At 48.3% G+C, this 27,022-nt stretch overlaps 1 protein-coding gene across 4 annotated transcripts in view; it reads right to left on the bottom strand.

The window, feature by feature from the left end:
* The window catches only part of LOC143291323 (uncharacterized), a 66,735-nt gene that overhangs the window by 16,464 nt on the left and 23,249 nt on the right, over positions 1 to 27,022 (bottom strand). Inside the window, exons 6-9 of one of the 4 annotated variants that reach the window (XM_076601193.1) lie at positions 21,753 to 21,875; positions 17,500 to 17,613; positions 7,629 to 7,963; positions 1,094 to 1,230 (exon numbers count right to left, since the gene is read on the bottom strand). In XM_076601193.1, the coding sequence (XP_076457308.1) occupies positions 7,630 to 7,963; positions 17,500 to 17,613; positions 21,753 to 21,875 (571 nt within the window). In that variant the 3' untranslated portion in view covers positions 1,094 to 1,230; position 7,629. Of the gene's footprint in view, positions 1 to 1,093; positions 1,231 to 6,840; positions 7,964 to 17,499; positions 17,614 to 21,752; positions 21,876 to 27,022 lie in introns of those variants that run through there. The other 3 variants (XM_076601194.1, XM_076601192.1, XM_076601195.1) reach the window with 3 other exon arrangements.

Below are 27,022 nucleotides of genomic sequence, written 5' to 3'. Positions count from 1 at the left end.
TGGCCCTGTACTCTGGGTGTCTCCTTCCTGGTCATGGTGTGGCCCTGTACTCTGGGTGTCTACTTCCTGTGTGTCTTGGGTGGCCTTGTCTCCTTTTCCCCACCTGGTTCGCCCTGAGAGCTGCCTTGTGACACTGGATGCAGGCTTGCAGAACATGTGGCTGATCCATCTCCAGCATTTTTTAAGGATCTCGTCTTCTGCAGGATGCTGTCTTCTGATCAGCTGTACATTAATCATCTTCTTCGTCGTTCATGGGCAGCCATTCCCACATTCACTCATACGTGCACAAGTAAGCTTTACAACTTTACAAGTATGATCATTGAAACCCCACCATGTTAGCAGTCATAATCTGTTTTCAGGGGTGTGCATGCCCGGGTACGTTGTTTTCATAACCTACCAAATGATGACATATATTACAGGATCTTTGTTGTGTGTATTGGATGTGTGTGTGTATGTACACCAAGGGGTTCAGTATTTGATGTGTGTGTGTATGTACACCAAGGGGTTCAGTAATTGATGTGTGTGTGTATGTACACCAAGGGGTTCAGTATTTGATGTGTGTGTGTATGTACACCAAGGGGTTCAGTATTTGATGTGTGTGTGTATGTACACCAAGGGGTTCAGTATTTGATGTGTGTGTGTATGTACACCAAGGGGTTCAGTATTTGATGTGCGTGTGTATGTACACCAAGGGGTTCAGTATTTGTGTGTGTGTATGTACACCAAAGGGTTCAGTATTTGATGTGTGTGTGTATGTACACCAAGGGGTTCAGTATTTGATGTGTGTGTGTATGTACACCAAGGGGTTCAGTATTTGATGTGTGTGTGTATGTACACCAAGGGGTTCAGTATTTGTGTGTGTGTATGTACACCAAAGGGTTCAGTATTTGATGTGTGTGTGTATGTACACCAAGGGGTTCAGTATTTGATGTGTGTGTGTATGTACACCAAGGGGTTCAGTATTTGATGTGTGTGTGTATGTACAAAATCTCCACCTTAGCCCCCCAGGTGCCAAGACAGGATTCAAACCTGGGACTCTCAAACTGAAAGTCAGCTTTAACCACTCAGCTGTTGTACCCATCAACTGAACATTAATCAAAGTCATGTGGTCAACAACAGAATCAGAATCAAGGTTTCCATGACACTTGGGTGCATCCTCAACCCACACCACAAGTGCAGTTCAATTGTCAATCAACACCTGCTTTTCAGACTCCATGTCAGCTCATTTTACTGTAAAAAAAAAAAAAAAAGTAACAGAAAAAAGAAAGAAAGGTGCAACAATAAAACATTTTTTTAAAAAAAGCATATTTCAGATTCAGTTCATATCACATGACATTCTATATCACAGAATCAGACTAAAGTGCATATAAAACATATATACAAAAAGAACAGGACCCCTGAATGCATATCAATGTTTAAAAGAAGCAACAACAACAAAACATGTCTGAAACAGACAGTAGAAAAGCAAATCTTGTAAAACACACAGCAGTGTGAAAATACTTCACTTGTGAACAGACTGTTAGAGAGTGCCTTTCCTTTGTCATGAGGGAAAAAAGACATGGTTCTGATTCATTCTATCTTTATTTGCCATGAGGGGGAAAAAGACATGGTTCTGATACATTCTCTATCTTTGTCGTGAGGGGAAAGACATGGTTCTGATTCATTCTATCTTTATTTGCCATGAGGGGAAAAAAAGACATGGTTCTGATTCATTCTCTATCTTTATTTGCCATGAGGGGAAAAAAGACATGGTTCTGATTCATTCTATCTTTATTTGCCATGAGGGGGAAAAAGACATGGTTCTGATACATTCTCTATCTTTGTCATGAGGGGAAATGAGGGGAAAAAAGACATGGTTCTGATTCATTCTATCTTTATTTGCCATGAGGGGGAAAAAGACATGGTTCTGATACATTCTCTATCTTTGTCATGAGGGGAAAAAAGACATGGTTCTGATTCATTCTATCTTTATTTGCCATGAGGGGGAAAAAGACATGGTTCTGATACATTCTCTATCTTTGTCATGAGGGGAAAAAAGACATGGTTCTGATTCAATCTTTGTCATGAGGGGGGAAAAAAGACATGGTTCTGATTCATTCTATCTTTATTTGTCATGAGGGGAAAAAAGACATGGTTCTGATTCATTCTATCTTTATTTGCCATGAGGGGGAAAAAGACATGGTTCTGATACATTCTCTATCTTTGTCATGAGGGGAAAAAAGACATGGTTCTGATTCAATCTTTGTCATGAGGGGGGAAAAAAGACATGGTTCTGATTCATTCTATCTTTATTTGTCATGAGGGGAAAAAAGACATGGTTCTGATTCATTCTATCTTTATTTGTCATGAGGGAGGAAAAGACATGGTTCTGATACATTTTGTCTTTATCTGCCATGTGGGGGAAAAAGACACGGTTCTGATTCATTCTCTATCTTTATTTTCCTGTATCTGGTTATGTAGTGAACTGGTTAGCTGGATGGTGGTAATCACCTGATGGTGTATTCTTTTCATAGCCCGGTGTCCCGACAGCCGTGAACCTCAGTAAACAGTAAATGAAAAAATGCACACAGGATGGGTGTCGTGTAGCAAAGGCAACATAATACTGATGCTGGAAAAAGAAAGAAGAGAATCCTACTTCTGAACCTACTGCTGTTCTCATGTCAAGGGTCATGCACGTACACAAGACAGAAAATAGCTTGAATTTTCGACATGTTATGTCTCGGTTAGAATCCCTTTCAGATTATGGAACCATTCAAGACACATGTTGAGTTACCTTACAAAAACAAACAGAAAACAACGTCAAGATATCTGCTGGTCTCATCAAAGAAAAGTATCTTACAAAAACAAACAGGAAACAATGTCAAGATATATATCAGTCTCATCAAAGAAAAGTATCTTGGATGTTTTGTTTTTTTGTTGTTATTTTCTGTAAGATAGGGGATGTGGTGGTACAAAGCCTGCAGGACAGAAGCAAACAAGAAATAGCCCATCAACAAAACTCTCACAATTACAACAGAGGCAGAAGTTGACATCTCTGAGTGACAATACAAACAACATGAAACATAACAGGCAGATCATGGGACAGGAACTGACAGAACAAAGCATGACCAACAGTGGAGGAAACAGGTGGATCATGGGACAGGAACTGACAGAACAAAGCATGACCAACAGTGGAGGAAACAGGTGGATCATGGGACAGGAACTGACAAAACAAAGCATGACCAACAGTGGAGGAAACAGGTGGATCATGGGACAGGAACTGACAGAACAAAGCATGACCAACAGTGGAGGAAACGTAACAGGTAGATCATGGGACAGGAACTGACAGAACAAAGCATGACCAACAGTGGAGGAAACAGGTGGATCATGGGACAGGAACTGACAGAACAAAGCATGACCAACAGTGGAGGAAACGTAACAGGTAGATCATGGGACAGGAACTGACAGAACAAAGCATGACCAACAGTGGAGGAAACAGGTGGATCATGGGACAGGAACTGACAAAACAAAGCATGACCAACAGTGGAGGAAACAGGTGGATCATGGGACAGGAACTGACAAAACAAAGCATGACCAACAGTGGAGGAAACAGGTGGATCATGGAACAGGAACTGACAAAACAAAACATGACCAACAGTGGAGGAAACAGGTGGATCATGGGACAGGAACTGACAGAACAAAGCATGACCAACAGTGGAGGAAACAGGTGGATCATGGGACAGGAACTGACAGAACAAAACATGACCAACAGTGGAGGAAACGTAACAGGTGGATCATGGGACAGGAACTGACAGAACAAAGCATGACCAACAGTGGAGGAAACAGGTGGATCATGGAACAGGAACTGACAGAACAAAACATGACCAACAGTGGAGGAAACAGGTAGATCATGGGACAGGAACTGACAGAACACAGCATGACCAACAGTGGAGGAAACAGGTGGATCATGGGACAGGAACTGACAGAACAAAACATGACCAACAGTGGAGGAAACAGGTAGATCATGGGACAGGAACTGACAGAACACAGCATGACCAACAGTGGAGGAAACAGGTAGATCATGGGACAGGAACTGACAGAACAAAGCATGACCAACAGTGGAGGAAACAGGTGGATCATGGGACAGGAACTGACAGAACAAAACATGACCAACAGTGGAGGAAACAGGTAGATCATGGGACAGGAACTGACAGAACAAAGCACTGACAAAACAAAACATGACCAACAGTGGAGGAAACTAACAGGTGGATCATGGGACAGGAAAAGGACTTTGAACAGGAACTGACAAAACAAAACATGACCAATAGTTGAGCTGAACAGGAACTGACAAAACGAAACATGACCAATAGTTGAGCTGAACAGGAACTGACAAAACAAAACATGAACAATAGTTGAGCTGAACAGGAACTGACAAAACAAAACATGAACAATAGTTGAGCTGCATGTGGAGAGTTCAAGGCAACAGGGGTGTTAAGGTTTTTTTTCCCTTCTTTTTGTAATGTATTCAGTACAGAGCAAAATGTAAAAGGGCATCCCTCCTTCCTTCACTTCCCCACCCTGTCCACCCTGTCTCCTTCCTTCCTTCACTTCCCCACCCTGTCTGTCTCCTTCCTTCACTTCCCCACCCTGTCTGTCTCCTTCCTTCACTTCCCCACCCTGTCTGTCTCCTTCCTTCACTTCCCCACCCTGTCCACCCTGTCTCCTTCCTTCCTTCACTTCCCCACCCTGTCTGTCTCCTTCCTTCACTTCCCCACCCTGTCTGTCTCCTTCCTTCACTTCCCCACCCTGTCCACCCTGTCTCCTTCCTTCACTTCCCCACCCTGTCTGTCTCCTTCCTTCCTTCACTTCACCACCCTGTCTCCTTCCTTCACTTCCCCACCCTGTCTGTCTCCTTCCTTCCTTCACTTCACCACCCTGTCTCCTTCCTTCACTTCACCACCCTGTCTCCTTCCTTCACTTCCCCACCCTGTCTGTCTCCCTCCTTCCTTCACTTCACCACCCTGTCTCCTTCCTTCACTTCCCCACCCTGTCTGTCTCCTTCCTTCCTTCACTTCCCCACCCTGTCCACCCTGTCTCCTTCCTTCCTTCACTTCCCCACCCTGTCTGTCTCCTTCCTTCACTTCCCCACCCTGTCTCCTTCCTTCCTTCACTTCCCCACCCTGTCTGTCTCCTTCCTTCACTTCCCCACCCTGTCTGTCTCCTTCCTTCACTTCCCCACCCTGTCCACCCTGTCTCCTTCCTTCCTTCACTTCCCCACCCTGTCTCCTTCCTTCCTTCACTTCCCCACCCTGTCTGTCTCCTTCCTTCCTTCACTTCCCCACCCTGTCTCCTTCCTTCACTTCCCCACCCTGTCTCCTTTCCTACTCCTCTCCCAAACTGGACAGATTAACAAAACATCCAACATGGACCCATTTGATCAATGAAATGCTTCACAACGTCAGCAGAAACAGATTAACAAAACATCCAACGTGGACCCATTTGATCAATGAAATGCTTCACAACGTCAGCAGAAACAGATTAACAAAATATCCAACGTGGACCCATTTGATCAATGAAATGCTTCACAATGTCAACAGAAACAGATTAACAAAACATCCAACGTGGACCCATTTGATCAAGGAAGTGCTTCACAACGTCAGCAGAAATCAAAGGCAATGGCCCAGTGAAAAAAGCTGGGGAAAGTCATCTTCAAACTGGTCAATGCAGAATCCCATTCTTAACAGCAGACTTATTCTTCATGTATATGTTAAACGAGCAATGTATACATGTCAATAAATGCTTCTCCCATTATTCAAACATCCCTTTGCTGCACTAATAGTCCATACACCTGTGTGTGTTGATGAAAGTGTATGCATGCACATTTCTGTGCACTAATTATTTATATATCCCTTTGCTACACCAATAATCCATACACCTGTGTGTGTTTACGAAAGTGTATTCGTGCACATTTCCATGCACTGCACATAGATAAAGTGTTTAGAAAAACAGTTCAACAGCAAAACGAAACTTTTCTTGTTTTACCAAAAGGCTGTTGAACAGTAAGCCTCAACACAAGTTCTTGAAATAATATCATAAAATAACCAACAAGCATAACACTATGACAACCAAACATATTAACCATCAATAGTTGTTGATTTGAAACAGACAAAGCTGCCTGTTTCTTGGTTTCCTCCAAAAGATTTTTTACCACATGGTGCAGTCAGAGTGTGACCCACAAACCCACAACTATTTCTCTTCGCTAGCTAATGTGGCAAGATGTGCAGCCATTGCTAATGTTACAAAAACTGCAGCCATGGCCAATGTTACAAGACGTGCAGCCATGGCCAATGTTACAAGAACTGTAGCCACGGCTAGTGTTACAAGACGTGCAGCCATGGCCAATGTTACAAGAACTGCAGTCATGGCCAATGTTACAAGACGTGCAGCCATGGCCAATGTTACAAGAACTGTAGCCACGGCTAGTGTTACAAGACGTGCAGCCATGGCCAATGTTACAAGAACTGCAGCCATGGCCAATGTTACAAGACGTGCAGCCATGGCCAATGTTACAAGAACTGCAGTCATGGCCAATGTTACAAGACGTGCAGCCATGGCCAATGTCACAAGAACTGCTGCCATGGCCAGTGTTACAAGAACTGCAGCCATGGCCAATGTTACAAGAACTGCTGCCATGGCCAATGTTACAAGACGTGCAGCCATGGCCAATGTTACAAGAACTGCTGCCATGGCCAATGTTACAAGATGTGCAGTCATGGCCAATGTTACAAGACGTGCAGTCATGGCCAATGTTACAAGAACTGCTGCCATGGCCAATGTTACAAGACGTGCAGCCATGGCCAATGTTACAAGAACTGCTGCCATGGCCAATGTTACAAGACGTGCAGTCATGGCCAATGTTACAAGAACTGCAGCCATGGCCAATGTTACAAGAACTGCTGCCATGGCCAATGTTACAAGACATGCAGCCATGGCCAATGTTACAAGACATGCAGCCATGGCCAATGTTACAAGAACTGCTGCCATGGCCAATGTTACATGACCTGCAGTCATGGCCAATGTTACAAGACCTGCAGTCATGGCCAATGTTACAAGACCTGCAGTCATGGCCAGTGTTACAAGACGTGCAGCCATGGCCAATGTTACAAGACCTGCAGTCATGGCCAATGTTACAAGACCTGCAGTCATGGCCAGTGTTACAAGAACTGCTGCCATGGCCAATGTTACAAGACCTGCAGTCATGGCCAGTGTTACAAGACCTGCAGTCATGGCCAATGTTACAAGACCTGCAGTCATGGCCAGTGTTACAAGAACGTCTTCATGCCAGCCATTTCCTTTTCCCTGCAGAGCTTTGAGTGAAGAAGTGCAACAGTTGTTGAGATATTTGGAGTCATTCCTTCTTTCTGCCTGCCTAACTAACAACAAACCTATTTCCCAACAAATCTCACAACGCAAGGAGAGGTGTGCTCTCACCTCAGGCCACCTACCTACCTACCAACCTACCAACTTCCCAGCACAGCCCAGAACAACACAGGGAGAGGTGTGCTCTCACCTCAGGCCACCTACCTACCTACCAACCTACCAACTTCCCAGCACAGCCCAGAACAACACAGGGAGAGGTGTGCTCTCACCTCAGGCCACCACTTCGGAGGGCTCATCCTCCACTGGCACCACGTTCTTCTCCAGGGTTTTCTCCAGTGACTCCGTCCTGGAGAACTCGCTCTCCGACTCCTCACGGCCCTCATCACCCCCCTCTTTCTTGGCTGAGCGCTGGCGCTTCTCCTTCTTCCGGCGCCGTTTCTCCTTCTTCTCCTTCCTCTTCTCCTCCTGCTGGTCCTTGCTCTCCTCCTCAGACAGCGGCAGGGGGGGCAGGGTGTTGGTGTGGAGAGGCACTGGGTCTTCGTAGTGCGCCGCCTGCCCCTCTGCCATCACCCTGGTCTCTTCCGTGCTGCGTGTGGCGTCGTAACTGTGAGGGGTGTGGGGAGAGGGGTGGGGGGGTTGGGGTGGGGAGTGGTTGGGAGGGGGGGGGGTGAACCCAGGAGAAAGGGGAAAAAACACAAACATCTAAAATAACAAAACAACAAATAAATAAACAGGTCTTGCTGTGTGTACTGAGAAAGACCCTGATGGTTCAGTCTTGTCTTTTTTTTTTGTGGTGGAATTGTTTGCAGCGACAGGAAGTGTGAGCAAAGTAGGGTGTGTGTGTGTGTGTGCGCGCACATGTGTGTACATGAATGCATGCTTTTTTTTCTTGAACATTCTTTTGTTCCAAGTGATTGCAACTGTATGTTTACTCCAGTATCTCTCTCTCTCTCTCCTTCACATACACAACCATACATTTTTTTTGCCAGTTCTGGAATTGTGTAATGCTTGCTTGATACACATACATGCCTTCCAAATAATGTACAGGGCAGTTTACACGTAGGTCATAGCAGTAATCACATTTCCTACTACAACCTAGTTAACAAAACCAAATAATAAATAACCACAAATCAACATGCACTGCACTTTGGCAAAGCAAACTATACATACACGTTTTCTACATAGAGAATACGAGGCAAAATGTACAGGTGGACACTGTGAGTCTATGTTAGATAAGTTGTAAGTCTCCTGAATTAAACCGTGTTTCCCGTATCATTAATGATTTATTTCGTTGAGGCTGTTTCCAGGATTCCGAAAACACCATATTACCGCATCCCAGTTGCTGTAGAGTAGGCAGTGCTTGGGAAGAAAACGGTGTGGCCTCGTTTTTCTTGTTCGCAATTAAAAGGAAAGAAATACAAATTCTGGACAGAATACACACCGTGACACAGACTACATCATCGACGTGTTTACTGCATATGAATATTTTAAAGTGGATAATCAGTTAACTAGAATGAACATACAAGAGAAATTGAATCAACTGTGTTGTACTTTCAATGGCGAGTGTAACTAAACTTGTACATCTATCTACATCCAGAGAAAACGGCTAAATGTTGCAGTGTGACTAAGGCGATGGCAACATCTCCTTTACCACGGACTTTAAAGAATTCTTAAATGCCCAAGATACACAAAAATAACATGATTTAAACACCATTATCACTTCAAATACTGCAACTGATTTATTGCGCTAAAAAAAGCATGCTTAAATGTTAGTTTTTGGACGTCATTGAAAGATCCTTAACGGTGCAGTGACTAAGACAATTTCTTCCCACCTGAACATGCTGGGTTCTAATCTGTATTCAGGCCTTTTTTTCTTTTCTTTTTTTCTTGAAGGCCATGCCTCTCTTATTCTATCTATATTTTAACTAAAGGAATTTATGCAATGTGGTAATACTATCAATGGAATTGTTGGAGAACAGAGAAAAACCTGGAAATTCTTTTCTTTTCTTAATGAAAACAATGGAATTGTTGGAGAATACAGAAAAAAAATAGGATTTTTTTTTTCAATGACACTGTCTATCTGTCAGCAAGCCGAAGAGGAGTGCCAATGAAGTGATAGTGCCTGGAAATTGTGTGCCTTGGTCTTCATGACAGCGACAGTCAGTGTGCGTGTCATCTGGCATCTGTCAACTGACCAGCTGGCGTGAGTCAGTGTGCATGTCATCTGTCATCTGTCAACTGACCAGCTGGTGGGAGTCAGTGTGCGTGTCATCTGTCATCTGTCAACTGACCAGATGGTGTGAGTCAGTGTGCGTGTCATCTGTCATCCGACCAGCTGGTGTGAGTCAGTGTGCATGTCATCTGTCATCTGACCAGCTGGTGTGAGTCAGTGTGTGTGTCATCTGTCATCTGACCAGCTGGTGTGAGTCAGTGTGCGTGTCATCTGACCAGCTGGTGTGAGTCAGTGTGCGTGTCATCTGACCAGCTGGTGTGAGTCAGTGTGCGTGTCATCTGTCATCTGACCAGCTGGTGTGAGTCAGTGTGGGTGTCATCTGTCAACTGACCAGCTGGTGTGAGTCAGTGTGCGTGTCATCTGTCATCTGTCCAGCTGGTGTGAGTCAGTGTGCGTGTCATCTGTCATCTGACCAGCTGGTGTGAGTCAGTGTGTGTGTCATCTGTCATCTGACCAGCTGGTGTGAGTCAGTGTGCGTGTCATCTGACCAGCTGGTGTGAGTCAGTGTGCGTGTCAACTGTCAACTGACCAGCTGGTGTGAGTCAGTGTGCGTGTCATGTGTCATCTGTCATCTGACCAGCTGGTGTGAGTCAGTGTGCGTGTCATCTGTCAACTGACCAGCTGGTGTGAGTCAGTGTGCGTGTCATCTGTCAACTGTCAACTGACCAGCTGATGTGAGTCAGTGTGCGTGTCATCTGTCATCTGACCAGCTGATGTGAGTCAGTGTGCGTGTCATCTGTCATCTGTCCAGTTGGTGTGAGTCGTGTGCGTGTCATCTGTCATCTGTCCAGCTGGTGTGAGTCAGTGTGCGTGTCATCTGTCATCCGTCCAGCTGGTGTGAGTCAGTGTGCGTGTCATCTGTCAAGCTGGTGTGAGTCAGTGTTCGTGTCATCTGTCAACTGACCAGCTGGTGTGAGTCAGTGTGGGTGTCATCTGACCAGCTGGTGTAAGTCAGTGTGCGTGTCAACTGTCAACTGACCAGCTGGTGTGAGTCAGTGTGCGTGTCATCTGTCATTTGACCAGCTGGTGTGAGTCAGTGTGGGTGTCATCTGTCATCTGACCAGCTGGTGTGAGTCAGTGTGCGTGTCATCTGTCATCTGTCCAGCTGGTGTTGAGTCAGTGTGCGTGTCATCTGTCATCTGACCAGCTGGTGTGAGTCAGTGTGTGTGTCATCTGTCCAGCTGGTGTGAGTCAGTGTGCGTGTCATCTGACCAGCTGGTGTGAGTCAGTGTGCGTGTCATCTGTCATCTGACCAGCTGGTGTGAGTCAGTGTGCATGTCATCTGTCATCTGTCCAGCTGGTGTTGAGTCAGTGTGCGTGTCATCTGTCAACTGTTAACTGACCAGCTGGTGTGAGTCAGTGTGCATGTCATCTGTCATCTGACCAGCTGGTGTGAGTCAGTGTGCATGTCATCTGTCAACTATCATCTGTCCAGCTGGTGTGAGTCAGTGTGCGTGTCATCTGTCAACTGTTAACTGACCAGCTGGTGTGAGTCAGTGTGCGTGTCATCTGTCATCTGACCAGCTGGTGTGAGTCAGTGTGCATGTCATCTGTCAACTATCATCTGTCCAGCTGGTTTGAGTCAGTGTGCGTGTCATCTGTCAACTGTTAACTGACCAGCTGGTGTGAGTCAGTGTGCGTGTCATCTGTCATCTGACCAGCTGGTGTGAGTCAGTGTGCATGTCATCTGTCATCTGACCAGCTGGTGTGAGTCAGTGTGCATGTCATCTGTCAACTATCATGTGTCCAGCTGGTGTGAGTCAGTGTGCGTGTCATCTGTCATCTGACCAGCTGGTGTGAGTCAGTGTGCGTGTCATCTGTCATCTGTCCAGCTGGTGTGAGTCCGTGTGCGTGTCATCTGTCAACTGTTAACTGACCAGCTGGTGTGAGTCAGTGTGGGTGTCATCTGTCATCTGACCAGCTGGTGTGAGTCAGTGTGCGTGTCATCTGTCATCTAACCAGGTGGTGTGAGTCAGTGTGTGTGTCATCTGTCCAGCTGGTGTGAGTCAGTGTGTGTGTCATCTGACCAGCTGGTGTGAGTCAGTGTGTGTGTCATCTGTCAACTGTTAACTGACCAGCTGGTGTGAGTCAGTGTGCCTGTCATCTGACCAGCTGGTGTGAGTCAGTGTGCATGTCATCTGTCAACTGTCAACTGACCAGCTGGTGTGAGTCAGTGTGGGTGTCATCTGTCATCTGTCAACTGACCAGCTGGCATGGCCACTGTCACTGACACAATGCCAAAGATGGTTCACCCTTTGTACCAGTGACATCACAAGGGGTTCACACTTTGTACCAGTGACATCACAGGGGTTCACCCTTTGTACCAGTGACATCACAGGGGGTTCACCCTTTGTACCAGTGACATCACAGGGGGTTCACCTTTTGTACCAGTGACATCACAGGGGGTTCACCTTTTATACCAGTGACATCAAGGCTGTGACATCACAGGGGGTTAATCTTTTGTACCAGTGACATCACATGGTGTTAATCCTTTGTACCAGTGACATCACAGGGGGTTCACCCTTTGTACCAGTGACATCACAGGTGGTTCACCCTTTGTACCAGTGACATCACAGGTGGTTCACCTTTTGTACCAGTGACATCACATGGTGTTAATCCTTTGTACCAGTGACATCACAGGGGGTTCACCCTTTGTACCAGTGACATCACATGGTGTTAATCCTTTGTACCAGTGACATCACAGGTGGTTGTACCAGTGACATCACAGGGGGTTCACCCTTTGTACCAGTGACATCACAGGGGGTTCACCTTTTGTACCAGTGACATCACATCGTGTTAATCCTTTGTACCAGTGACATCACAGGGGGTTCACCCTTTGTACCAGTGACATCACATGGTGTTAATCCTTTGTACCAGTGACATCACAGGTGGTTGTACCAGTGACATCACAGGGGGTTCACCCTTTGTACCAGTGACATCACAGGTGGTTGTACCAGTGACATCACAGGGGGTTCACCTTTTGTACCAGTGACATCACAGGGGGTTCACCTTTTGTACCAGTGACATCACAGAGGGTTCACCCTTTGTACCAGTGACATCACAGGGGGTTCACCTTTTGTACCATTGACATCACAGGGGGTTCACCCTTTGTACCATTGACATCACAGGGGGTTCACCCTTTGTACCAGTGACATCACAGGGGGTTCACCCTTTGTACCAGTGACATCACAGGTGGTTGTACCAGTGACATCACAGGGGGTTCACCTTTTGTACCAGTGACATCACAGGGGGTTCACCCTTTGTACCAGTGACATCACAGGTGGTTGTACCAGTGACATCACAGGGGGTTCACCTTTTGTACCAGTGACATCACAGGGGGTTCACCTTTTGTACCAGTGACATCACAGGGGGTTCACCCTTTGAACCAGTGACATCACAGGGGGTTCACCCTTTGTACCAGTGACATCAGAGGGGGTTCACCTTTTGTACCAGTGACATCAAGGCTGTGACATCACAGGGGGTTCACCTTTTGTACCAGTCACATCACAGGGGGTTCACCCTTTGTACCAGTGACATCACAGGGGTTCACCCTTTGTACCAGTGACATCACAGGGGGTTCACCTTTTGTACCAGTGACATCACAGGGTGTTCACCCTTTGTACCAGTGACATCACAGGGGGTTCACCTTTTGTACCAGTGACATCACAGGGGGTTCACCCTTTGTACCAGTGACATCACAGGGGGTTCACCCTTTGTACCACTGACATCACAGGGGGTTCACCTTTTGTACCAGTGACATCAAGGCTGTGACATCACAGGGGGTTCACCTTTTGTACCACTGACATCACAGGGGGTTCACCTTTTGTACCACTGACATCACAGGGGGTTCACCTTTTGTACCAGTGACATCAAGGCTGTGACATCACAGGGGGTTCACCTTTTGTACCATTGACATCACAGGGGCTTCACCATTTGTACCACTGACATCACAGGGGGTTTACCTTTTGTACCATTGACATCACAGGGGGTTCACCTTTTGTACCATTGACATCACAGGGGGTTCACCTTTTGTACCATTGACATCAAGGCTGTGACATCACAGGGGGTTCACCTTTTGTACCACTGACATCACAGGGGGGTTCACCTTTTGTACCACTGACATCAAGGCTGTGACATCACAGATGGTTCCCCTTTTGTACCAGTGACATCACAGGGGGTTCACCTTTTATACCAGTGACATCAAGGCTGTGACATTTTCATGTCCTCCTACAAGATGTCCTGAAATACACATACAGCTCTATCTACTGAAATGGTTGTTAGCACTGACACAATTCTCTCTCTATCTCTTTGACCAGTCCTGAAATACACATACAGCTCTATCTATTGAAATGGTTGTTAGCACTGACACAATTCTCTCTCTATCTCTTTGACCAGTCCTGAAATACACATACAGCTCTATCTATTGAAATGGTTGTTAGCACCGACAGAATTCTCTCTCTATCTCTTTGACCATTGTTATTCTTGCCCATAGGGCCGGATGTAAACAAGCACACTGTGCTTAATCCTTTACCCTCTTAACAAAAAATTGTGTTTGTTCGTTTGCTCATTCGTTCTCTCTCTCTCTCTCCCTCAAGGACAGATTGGAAGAATAAGCCATGCCTAATATGCTAATCCTTAATACCCCCCCCCCCCCCACACACACACACACACCCTCTTTAACACACACACATACAGAATGATAATTGATATTTTAAATATAAAAAAAACATAAAATCTACAGGTCAGTCACGAGGTAGGTTTTGTTGTTGTTGTTTTAAATGAAGAAAGCTGAAACAATAAGAAAGAGGAAGGGTGGTGGAGGTGGGAGGAGACCAGGCGAGTATTCCACTCAATAATTACTCGTGTTAATCACTCGTGTTAATTACTCGTGTTCACCATTTTGATCCTGCAAAGGTGATGTTAGCAAGCACAGCAAGCAACAGCTGTTTGACGCAAAATGCTCAGTGGCCTTGCTGCTACTTCAGGGGCGGGGCTGACATCGTCGGCATGTCATGTTTACAAGCTGACGCTTTTTGAGCAACAAAAGAAAACTCCTTTTTCAAGCAAAAGTCACAGAATTGCTTAGAAAGAATTTACGGACATAATCCATGTGTGTATCAATTGTTAAATGCGATTTACAAACTTTTACTAATAATGCACATAGGCATGAGCTGAAACACTCTCTCTCTCTCTCTCTCTCTCTCTCTCTCTCTCTATCTCTCTTATACACACGTCTGTATAATACTCACATACACACACACACAAAAAAACCAACAAAAAACAAAAACAAAAAACAAACACAAAAACAACAACTGCATTTAATATATATATATAATGATCTTCTGATGACATGTTTTGATTTCACAAAATGCATCAACTTGTACAATGTGCTAACAGTGCTGTAAATGACCCACCATCCCCAGTAGGATGGTTTAACACAGGGACTAGGAATAAAGAAACAAACTATGCTACAGTCAAACAAGTCTGCAGATTATTATTACTGTTTTGTGTATGTGTAATGTTATAAATCTAACAGTCTCAGTATATCCTTTGTGTACAATTAGCATCTTTCTTGTGCAGCACTTACCAATTATCAAGTTACTTTCCCCAAGCACTTACATATAATGCTGTTCAAGCATTCAAACCACCTTTTCCAAACATGTATTAAAAAAAGAAAAAGAAAAAGAGAAAATAGGAAATAACAATTCAGAAATCAAATCCCAAAAGGGCAAAGCAATGTCCAAGCCAAATGAACACATTCATCATGTCTTCAAAAGTCAAAGAAAAAAGTTTGTTTTGATCATTTTGTGTTGCTGTCCTCTTTTCTCCCCGCTCAGTTCTGCTGTAAACAGGGACAAAACATGTGCCTCCTGTTTGATCTGTACAAAGCAGCCCAACCTTCAGTGGTTTCATCTGTACAAAGCAGCCCAACCTTTTGGTGGTTTCATCTGTACAAAGCAGCCCAACCCTTCAGTGGTTTCATCTGTACAAAGCAGCCCAACCTTTTGGTGGTTTCATCTGTACAAAGCAGCCCAACCTTTAGTGGTTTCATCTGTACAAAGCAGCCCAACCCTTCAGTGGTTTCATCTGTACAAAGCAGCCCAACCTTTTGGTGGTTTCATCTGTACAAAGCAGCCCAACCCTTCAGTGGTTTCATCTGTACAAAGCAGCCCAACCTTTCGGTGGTTTCATCTGTACAAAGCAGCCCAACCTTCAGTGGTTTCATCTGTACAAAGCAGCCCAACCTTTAGTGGTTTCATCTGTACAAAGCAGCCCAACCTTTAGTGGTTTCATCTGTACAAAGCAGCCCAACCTTTAGTGGTTTCATCTGTACAAAGCAGCCCAACCTTTAGTGGTTTCATCTGTACAAAGCAGCCCAACCCTTCAGTGGTTTCATCTGTACAAAGCAGCCCAACCCTTCAGTGGTTTCATCTGTACAAAGCAGCCCAACCCTTCAGTGGTTTCATCTGTACAAAGCAGCCCAACCCTTCAGTGGTTTCATCTGTACAAAGCAGCCCAACCTTTAGTGGTTTCATCTGTACAAAGCAGCCCAACCTTCAGTGGTTTCATCTGTACAAAGCAGCCCAACCCTTCAGTGGTTTCATCTGTACAAAGCAGCCCAACCCTTCAGTGGTTTCATCTGTACAAAGCAGCCCAACCTTTAGTGGTTTCATCTGTACAAAGCAGCCCAACCTTTAGTGGTTTCATCTGTACAAAGCAGCCCAACCCTTCAGTGGTTTCATCTGTACAAAGCAGCCCAACCCTTCAGTGGTTTCATCTGTACAAAGCAGCCCAACCCTTCAGTGGTTTCATCTGTACAAAGCAGCCCAACCCTTCAGTGGTTTCATCTGTACAAAGCAGCCCAACCTTTAGTGGTTTCATCTGTACAAAGCAGCCCAACCTAGCCCAGTTGGTTTCATCTGTACAAAGCAGCCCAACCTTTAGTGGTTTCATCTGTACAAAGCAGCCCAACCTTTAGTGGTTTCATCTGTACAAAGCAGCCCAACCTTTAGTGGTTTCATCTGTACAAAGCAGCCCAACCTTTCGGTGGTTTCATCTGTACAAAGCAGCCCAACCTTTAGTGGTTTCATCTGTACAAAGCAGCCCAACCTTTAGTGGTTTCATCTGTACAAAGCAGCCCAACCTTTAGTGGTTTCATCTGTACAAAGCAGCCCAACCCTTCAGTGGTTTCATCTGTACAAAGCAGCCCAACCTTTAGTGGTTTCATCTGTACAAAGCAGCCCAACCTTTCGGTGGTTTCATCTGTACAAAGCAGCCCAACCTTTTGGTGGTTTCATCTGTACAAAGCAGCCCAACCTTTAGTGGTTTCATCTGTACAAAGCAGCCCAACCTTTAGTGGTTTCATCTGTACAAAGCAGCCCAACCTTTCAGTGGTTTCATCTGTACAAAGCAGCCCAACCTTCAGTGGTTTCATCTGTACAAAGCAGCCCAACCCTTCAGTGGTTTCATCTGTACAAAGCAGCCCAACCTTTAGTGGTTTCATCTGTACAAAGCAGCCCAACCTTTCAGTGGTCAACCCTTCACAAGAGAGGGACAAAACATGGTGTCCACAACATTACTGGCATCCTCTTTTGTAGCTAGCTGTCTTCATTTTGCTGTCCATGCTGAGACATCCATGTTCATGTCTGCAAGCCATCATAACTGTTCACTGGCAAAAACAATATGCACTGAACACTGTTTTCTTTGGCAGGCCTGTGCCAGATATATTCTGAACTCATTTGAGTCTGGCTGAGCTCCTTTGGCTAAGTCATTCACACCAAAACCAACACCTGGCTAAGTCATTCACACCAAAACCAACCCCCAAATCCCATGACTTTCTGACTTGTGTGAAGTGTGTGAAAGAAGTCACTGTGAGCAGGGTGTGTGGGCTGACAGGCCGTACTTACGTTATGTGACTGGTCCTGAGGGACAGGATGGCTGTGGCGTTTCCATTGGTGGCCTGGGCACCACCAGACAGCTGCTTGACCACTGCCTTCTTTTTCCTAGAACTTCGCAGCCAGCTGCAAGAAGCACAATGAGCCAGACCTGTCAGTGTCCCCTGCTACACACTGCGTGCTGTGGTCCTTTCCAGACCTACCAGTGTTCCCTGCTACACACTGTGTGCTGTGGTCCTTTCCAGACCTACCAGTGTTCCCTGTCACACTTACCTCTACACACTGTGTGCTGTGGTCCTTTCCAGATATACCAGTGTCCCCTGCTACACACTGCGTGCTGTGGTCCTTTCCAGACCTACCAGTGTTCCCTGCTACACACTGTGTGCTGTGGTCCTTTCCAGACCTACCAGTGTTCCCTGTCACACTTACCTCTACACACTGTGTGCTGTGGTCCTTTCCAGATATACCAGTGTCCCCTGCTACACACTGCGTGCTGTGGTCCTTTCCAGACCTACCAGTGTTCCCTGCTACACACTGTGTGCTGTGGTCCTTTCCAGACCTGTCAGTGTCCCCTGCTACACACTGCGTGCTGTGGTCCTTTCCAGACCTACCAGTGTCCCCTGCTACACACTGCGTGCTGTGGTCCTTTCCAGACCTACCAGTGTTCCCTGCTACACACTGTGTGCTGTGGTCCTTTCCAGACCTACCAGTGTTCCCTGCTACACACTGTGTGCTGTGGTCCTTTCCAGACCTACCAGTGTCCCCTGCTACACACTGCGTGCTGTGGTCCTTTCCAGACCTACCAGTGTTCCCTGCTACACACTGTGTGCTGTGGTCCTTTCCAGACCTACCAGTGTCCCCTGCTACACACTGCGTGCTGTGGTCCTTTCCAGACCTGTCAGTGTCCCCTGCTACACACTGCGTGCTGTGGTCCTTTCCAGACCTACCAGTGTCCCCTGCTACACACTGCGTGCTGTGGTCCTTTCCAGACCTACCAGTGTTCCCTGTCACACTTACCTCTACACACTGTGTGCTGTGGTCCTTTCCAGACCTACCAGTGTTCCCTGTCACACTTACCTCTACACACTGTGTGCTGTGGTCCTTTCCAGACATATCAGTGTTCCCTGCCACACTTACCTCTACACACTGCGTGCTGTGGTCCTTTCCAGACCTACCAGTGTTCCCTGCTACACACTGTGTGCTGTGGTCCTTTCCAGACCTACCAGTGTTCCCTGTCACACTTACCTCTACACACTGTGTGCTGTGGTCCTTTCCAGATATACCAGTGTTCCCTGCTACACACTGTGTGCTGTGGTCCTTTCCAGACCTACCAGTGTTCCCTGCTACACTCTGTGTGCTGTGGTCCTTTCCAGACCTGTCAGTGTCCCCTGCTACACACTGTGTGCTGTGGTCCTTTCCAGATATACCAGTGTTCCCTGCTACACACTGCGTGCTGTGGTCCTTTCCAGACCTACCAGTGTTCCCTGTCACACTTACCTCTACACACTGTGTGCTGTGGTCCTTTCCAGACCTACCAGTGTTCCCTGCTACACACTGTGTGCTGTGGTCCTTTCCAGACCTACCAGTGTTCCCTGCTACACACTGCGTGCTGTGGTCCTTTCCAGACATACCAGTGTTCCCTGCTACACACTGCGTGCTGTGGTCCTTTCCAGACCTACCAGTGTTCCCTGCTACACACTGTGTGCTGTGGTCCTTTCCAGACCTACCAGTGTTCCCTGCTACACACTGCGTGCTGTGGTCCTTTCCAGACATACCAGTGTTCCCTGCTACACACTGCGTGCTGTGGTCCTTTCCAGACCTACCAGTGTTCCCTGTCACACTTACCTCTACACAGACTGCATTTTACAGACCACAAGTCTATGACTGTATTACCCCTGCCACGTGGACAGCCATGCTGTGTTCAGGGGGTTTTCTGGAGCTCCAAAATGGACTATCTTTGAGGTAGCACCCTGACCTCTTGTGTTCACCATGACAGTACACTTCACACTGCCCAATGCCTGCTTTCTCAACAGGACAAAGGTTAGGGGTGAGGACTGTTCACAGGTGGAAAAAGTCCCAGCTTGAGGTGAGGGCACAAGTCATCACCTTGTGGTCTGTAACACAATGCACTCACCAGCAGTGCTGTGGAAAAGTGGTCAATGTTTCAGTTGTGTTCACCATTGTCTGATGAAGGAGGGACTCAGGTGTGTGGTGTTGTTTAGTCAGTGCACAACAGCCACTGTCACTCAAACTGCCCTTCAAACTGCACATCACACAACTCTGGTACACAACAGCCACTGTCACTCAAACTGCCCTTCAGACTGCAGATCACACAACTCTGGTACTCAACAGTCACTGTCACTCAAACTGCCCTTCAGACTGCAGATCACACAACTCTGGTACTCAACAGCCACTGTCACTCAAACTGCCCTTCAGACTGCACATCACACAACTCTGGTACTCAACAGTCACTGTCACTCAAACTGCCCTTCAGACTGCACATCACACAACTCTGGTACTCAACAGCCACTGTCACTCAAACTGCCCTTCAGACTGCAGATCACACAACTCTGGTACTCAACAGCCACTGTCACTCAAACTGCCCTTCAGACTGCAGATCACACAACTCTGGTACTCAACAGCCACTGTCACTCAAACTGCCCTTCAGACTGCACATCACACAACTCTGGTACACAACTGAGTCACTGTCACTCAAACTGCCCTTCAGACTGCACATCACACAACTCTGGTACACAACAGCCACTGTCACTCAAACTGCCCTTCAAACTGCAGATCACACAACTCTGGTACTCAACAGCCACTGTCACTCAAACTGCCCTTCAGACTGCACATCACACAACTCTGGTACTCAACAGCCACTGTCACTCAAACTGCCCTTCAAACTGCAGATCACACAACTCTGGTACTCAACAGCCACTGTCACTCAAACTGCCCTTCAGACTGCAGATCACACAACTCTGGTACACAACAGCCACTGTCACTCAAACTGCCCTTCAGACTGCACATCACACAACTCTGGTACTCAACAGCCACTGTCACTCAAACTGCCCTTCAGACTGCACATCACACAACTCTGGTACTCAACAGCCACTGTCACTCAAACTGCCCTTCAAACTGCAGATCACACAACTCTGGTACACAACAGCCACTGTCACTCAAACTGCCCTTCAAACTGCAGATCACACAACTCTGGTACACAACAGCCACTGTCACTCAAACTGCCCTTCAAACTGCAGATCACACAACTCTGGTACACAACAGCCACTGTCACTCAAACTGCCCTTCAGACTGCACATCACACAACTCTGGTACTCAACAGCCACTGTCACTCAAACTGCCCTTCAGACTGCACATCACACAACTCTGGTACTCAACAGCCACTGTCACTCAAACTGCCCTTCAAACTGCACATCACACAACTCTGGTACACAACAGCCACTGTCACTCAAACTGCCCTTCAGACTGCACATCACACAACTCTGGTACTCAACAGCCACTGTCACTCAAACTGCCCTTCAGACTGCACATCACACAACTCTGGTACACAAAATCCCCCATAAAGTGTACCAGCAGCACTAACATATCTCTGGTGAGCCCTTAATCCAGTGCTTTATATACACACTGGTACTAAAACAACATGTATCAGATTCCTTCTCTCTATTTCTCTTTCCTTTTCGTGTGTGTGTGTGTGTGTGTGTGTGTGTGTGTGGAGTGGGGTGTGCGTGTGTGTGTGTGTGTGTGTGTGTGGAGTCGGGTGTGTTTATGTGTGTGTGTGTGTGTGTCTGTGGAGTGGAGTGTGTGTCTGTTGTGTGGAGTGGGGTGTGTGTGTGTGTGTGTTGTGTGGAGTGGAGTGTGTGTGTGTGTGTGTGGAGTGGGGTGTGTGTAGAAGTAAGGGGAGGGGGGGTGCCCTCTATGTCAGACATGTGCTCAACATGTCAAAAAACTATGCTGCACACACCACAAAACTAGAAGGATGAATGTCACTTTTGACTGCAAAGATTACTCAATGGTTCTGTGCTTGATATTCAAGTTGTTTCAACATTCATGTAAGTACTATTAAAAAATTAATGAAAATAATTTTCTTTAAAAGCAGATGTGCACTTGGAATTACACAAGATTCACACAAAAAAGTCAAAGTGAAAAAAGCATGCAGAAAGACAAGCATGAGAAATCAACAACAACTGTCCGTGAAGAGCAAAGCAAGCAGTGCGGAACATCACTTCAAGGCATGGTGGCTGACTTACGAGTCACTGGCCTTCTTGGTCTCCGTCTCCATGGTGACAACGGGTGCGATGCGACTGGTCTTCTTGCGTTTCTCCCGCTCCAGGGCGCGCTGCTTCTTCTTCTGCTCCTGCTCCTTGCGCTTGCTGGGGAGACAACCAGGAATGTGTCTGTGGGGTGCTTGGCTTTTCCCATCCCACCTCTCTGTTTGTGCAGTTTGAGTGGCGTTACCCCTTGAGGATTCTCAACTCCCTTACCCCTCCCCCCCATACCCCAACCCCCTTCCCTGAAACACAGCCACATGCCCTCTCATCATGCCCCCTGCCCCCAATACCTTACCCCCCCCACCCACCCCCCATCCCCCTACACCCTTCCCTGAAACACAGCCACACGCCCTCTCATCCTGCCCCCTGCCCCCAATACCTTACCCCCCCCCCCATCCCCCTACACCCTTCCCTGAAACACAGCCACACCCCCTCTCATCATCCCCCTCCCCCCAATACCTTACCCCCCCTCCCCCCCATCCCCCTACACCCTTCCCTGAAACACAGCCACACCCCCTCTCATCATCCCCCTTCCCCCAATACCTTACCCCCCCTCCCCCCCATCCCCCTACACCCTTCCCTGAAACACAGCCACACGCCCTCTCATCCTGCCCCCTGCCCCCAATACCTTACCCCCCCCCCCATCCCCCTACACCCTTCCCTGAAACACAGCCACACCCCCTCTCATCATCCCCCTCCCCCCAATACCTTAACCCCCCCATCCCCCTACACCCTTCCCTGAAACACAGCCACACCCCCTCTCATCATCCCCCTCCCCCCAATACCTTACCCCCCCCACCCACCCCCCATCCCCCTACACCCTTCCCTGAAACACAGCCACACCCCCTCTCATCATCCCCCTCCCCCCAATACCTTACCCCCCCCCCCCCCTCCCCCTACACCCTTCCCTGAAACACAGCCACACGCCCTCTCATCCTGCCCCCTGCCCCCAATACCTTACCCCCCCCCCCATCCCCCTACACCCTTCCCTGAAACACAGCCACACCCCCTCTCACCCTGCCCCCTGCCCCCAATACCTTACCCCCCACCCCATCCCCCTACACCCTTCCCTGAAACACAGCCACACCCCCTCTCATCATCCCCCTCCCCCAATACCTTACCCCCCCATCCCCCTACACCCTTCCCTGAAACACAGCCACACCCCCTCTCATCCTGCCCCCTCCCCCTAATACCTTACACCCCCTCCCCCATCCCCCTACACCCTTCCCTGAAACACAGCCACACCCCCTCTCATCATCCCCCTCCCCCAATACCTTACTCCCCCCATCCCCCTACACCCTTCCCTGAAACACAGCCACACCCCCTCTCATCATCCCCCTCCCCCCAATACCTTACCCCCCCCCCATCCCCCTACACCCTTCCCTGAAACACAGCCACACCCCCTCTCATCATCCCCCTCCCCCAATACCTTACCCCCCCCCCTCCCCCTACACCCTTCCCTGAAACACAGCCACACGCCCTCTCATCCTGCCCCCTCCCCCCAATACCTTACCCCCCTCCCCTCCATCCCCCTACACCCTTCCCTGAAAAACAGCCACACGTCCTCTCATCATCCCCCTCCCCCCAATACCTTACCCCCCTCCCCTCCATCCCCCTACACCCTTCCCTGAAACACAGCCACACCCCCTCTCATCATCTCCCTCCCCCCAATACCTTACCCCCCCTCCCCCATCCCCCTACACCCTTCCCTGAAACACAGCCACACGCCCTCTCGTACAGACTGCAGTCAGTCAGGGTCCACACTACACTACAGACTGCAGTCAGTCAGGGTCCACACTACACTACAGACTGCAGTCAGTCAGGGTCCACACTACACTACAGACTGCAGTCAGTCAGTCAGGGTCCACACTACACTACAGACTGCAGTCAGACAGGGTCCACACTACACTACAGACTGCAGTCAGTCAGGGTCCACACTACACTACAGACTGCAGTCAGTCAGGGTCCACACTACACTACAGACTGCAGTCAGACAGGGTCCACACTACACTACAGACTGCAGTCAGTCAGGGTCCACACTACACTACAGACTGCAGTCAGTCAGTCAGGGTCCACACTACACTACAGACTGCAGTCAGTCAGTCAGGGTCCACACTACACTACAGACTGCAGTCAGTCAGTCAGGGTCCACACTACACTACAGACTGCAGTCAGTCAGGGTCCACACTACACTACAGACTGCAGTCAGTCAGGGTCCACACTACACTACAGACTGCAGTCAGTCAGGGTCCACACTACACTACAGACTGCAGTCAGACAGGGTCCACACTACACTACAGACTGCAGTCAGACAGGGTCCACACTACACTACAGACTGCAGTCAGTCAGGGTCCACACTACACTACAGACTGCAGTCAGACAGGGTCCACACTACACTACAGACTGCAGTCAGTCAGGGTCCACACTACACTACAGACTGCAGTCAGTCAGGGTCCACACTACACTACAGACTGCAGTCAGTCAGGGTCCACACTACACTACAGACTGCAGTCAGTCAGGGTCCACACTACACTACAGACTGCAGTCAGTCAGGGTCCACACTACACTACAGACTGCAGTCAGACAGGGTCCACACTACACTACAGACTGCAGTCAGTCAGGGTCCACACTACACTACAGACTGCAGTCAGTCAGGGTCCACACTACACTACAGACTGCAGTCAGTCAGGGTCCACACTACACTACAGACTGCAGTCAGACAGGGTCCACACTACACTACAGACTGCAGTCAGACAGGGTCCACACTACACTACAGACTGCAGTCAGTCAGGGTCCACACTACACTACAGACTGCAGTCAGACAGGGTCCACACTACACTACAGACTGCAGTCAGACAGGGTCCACACTACACTACAGACTGCAGTCAGTCAGGGTCCACACTACACTACAGACTGCAGTCAGACAGGGTCCACACTACACTACAGACTGCAGTCAGACAGGGTCCACACTACACTACAGACTGCAGTCAGTCAGGGTCCACACTACACTACAGACTGCAGTCAGTCAGTCAGGGTCCACACTACACTACAGACTGCAGTCAGTCAGGGTCCACACTACACTACAGACTGCAGTCAGTCAGTCAGGGTCCACACTACACTACAGACTGCAGTCAGTCAGGGTCCACACTACACTACAGACTGCAGTCAGTCAGGGTCCACACTACACTACAGACTGCAGTCAGTCAGGGTCCACACTACACTACAGACTGCAGTCAGTCAGTCAGGGTCCACACTACACTACAGACTGCAGTCAGTCAGTCAGGGTCCACACTACACTACAGACTGCAGTCAGACAGGGTCCACACTACACTACAGACTGCAGTCAGTCAGTCAGGGTCCACACTACACTACAGACTGCAGTCAGACAGGGTCCACACTACACTACAGACTGCAGTCAGACAGGGTCCACACTACACTACAGACTGCAGTCAGTCAGTCAGGGTCCACACTACACTACAGACTGCAGTCAGTCAGGGTCCACACTACACTACAGACTGCAGTCAGTCAGGGTCCACACTACACTACAGACTGCAGTCAGTCAGTCAGGGTCCACACTACACTACAGACTGCAGTCAGACAGGGTCCACACTACACTACAGACTGCAGTCAGACAGGGTCCACACTACACTACAGACTGCAGTCAGACAGGGTCCACACTACACTACAGACTGCAGTCAGTCAGGGTCCACACTACACTACAGACTGCAGTCAGTCAGGGTCCACACTACACTACAGACTGCAGTCAGTCAGGGTCCACACTACACTACAGACTGCAGTCAGTCAGTCAGGGTCCACACTACACTACAGACTGCAGTCAGTCAGTCAGGGTCCACACTACACTACAGACTGCAGTCAGACAGGGTCCACACTACACTACAGACTGCAGTCAGTCAGTCAGGGTCCACACTACACTACAGACTGCAGTCAGACAGGGTCCACACTACACTACAGACTGCAGTCAGACAGGGTCCACACTACACTACAGACTGCAGTCAGTCAGTCAGGGTCCACACTACACTACAGACTGCAGTCAGTCAGTCAGGGTCCACACTACACTACAGACTGCAGTCAGTCAGGGTCCACACTACACTACAGACTGCAGTCAGACAGGGTCCACACTACACTACAGACTGCAGTCAGACAGGGTCCACACTACACTACAGACTGCAGTCAGTCAGTCAGGGTCCACACTACACTACAGACTGCAGTCAGACAGGGTCCACACTACACTACAGACTGCAGTCAGTCAGGGTCCACACTACACTACAGACTGCAGTCAGACAGGGTCCACACTACACTACAGACTGCAGTCAGTCAGGGTCCACACTACACTACAGACTGCAGTCAGTCAGGGTCCACACTACACTACAGACTGCAGTCAGTCAGTCAGGGTCCACACTACACTACAGACTGCAGTCAGACAGGGTCCACACTACACTACAGACTGCAGTCAGACAGGGTCCACACTACACTACAGACTGCAGTCAGTCAGGGTCCACACTACACTACAGACTGCAGTCAGACAGGGTCCACACTACACTACAGACTGCAGTCAGTCAGGGTCCACACTACACTACAGACTGCAGTCAGTCAGTCAGGGTCCACACTACACTACAGACTGCAGTCAGACAGGGTCCACACTACACTACAGACTGCAGTCAGTCAGTCAGGGTCCACACTACACTACAGACTGCAGTCAGTCAGGGTCCACACTACACTACAGACTGCAGTCAGTCAGTCAGGGTCCACACTACACTACAGACTGCAGTCAGACAGGGTCCACACTACACTACAGACTGCAGTCAGTCAGGGTCCACACTACACTACAGACTGCAGTCAGTCAGTCAGGGTCCACACTACACTACAGACTGCAGTCAGTCAGGGTCCACACTACACTACAGACTGCAGTCAGACAGGGTCCACACTACACTACAGACTGCAGTCAGTCAGTCAGGGTCCACACTACACTACAGACTGCAGTCAGTCAGTCAGGGTCCACACTACACTACAGACTGCAGTCAGTCAGGGTCCACACTACACTACAGACTGCAGTCAGGGTCCACACTACACTACAGACTGCAGTCAGACAGGGTCCACACTACACTACAGACTGCAGTCAGTCAGGGTCCACACTACACTACAGACTGCAGTCAGGGTCCACACTACACTACAGACTGCAGTCAGACAGGGTCCACACTACACTACAGACTGCAGTCAGTCAGGGTCCA

This window comes from Babylonia areolata, chromosome 16 (genome assembly GCF_041734735.1).
Source record: "Babylonia areolata isolate BAREFJ2019XMU chromosome 16, ASM4173473v1, whole genome shotgun sequence".
Taxonomy (NCBI): domain Eukaryota; kingdom Metazoa; phylum Mollusca; class Gastropoda; order Neogastropoda; family Buccinidae; genus Babylonia; species Babylonia areolata.
Note: the sequence above shows the minus strand (reverse complement) of the source record. Positions and strands in the feature narration are given on the sequence as shown.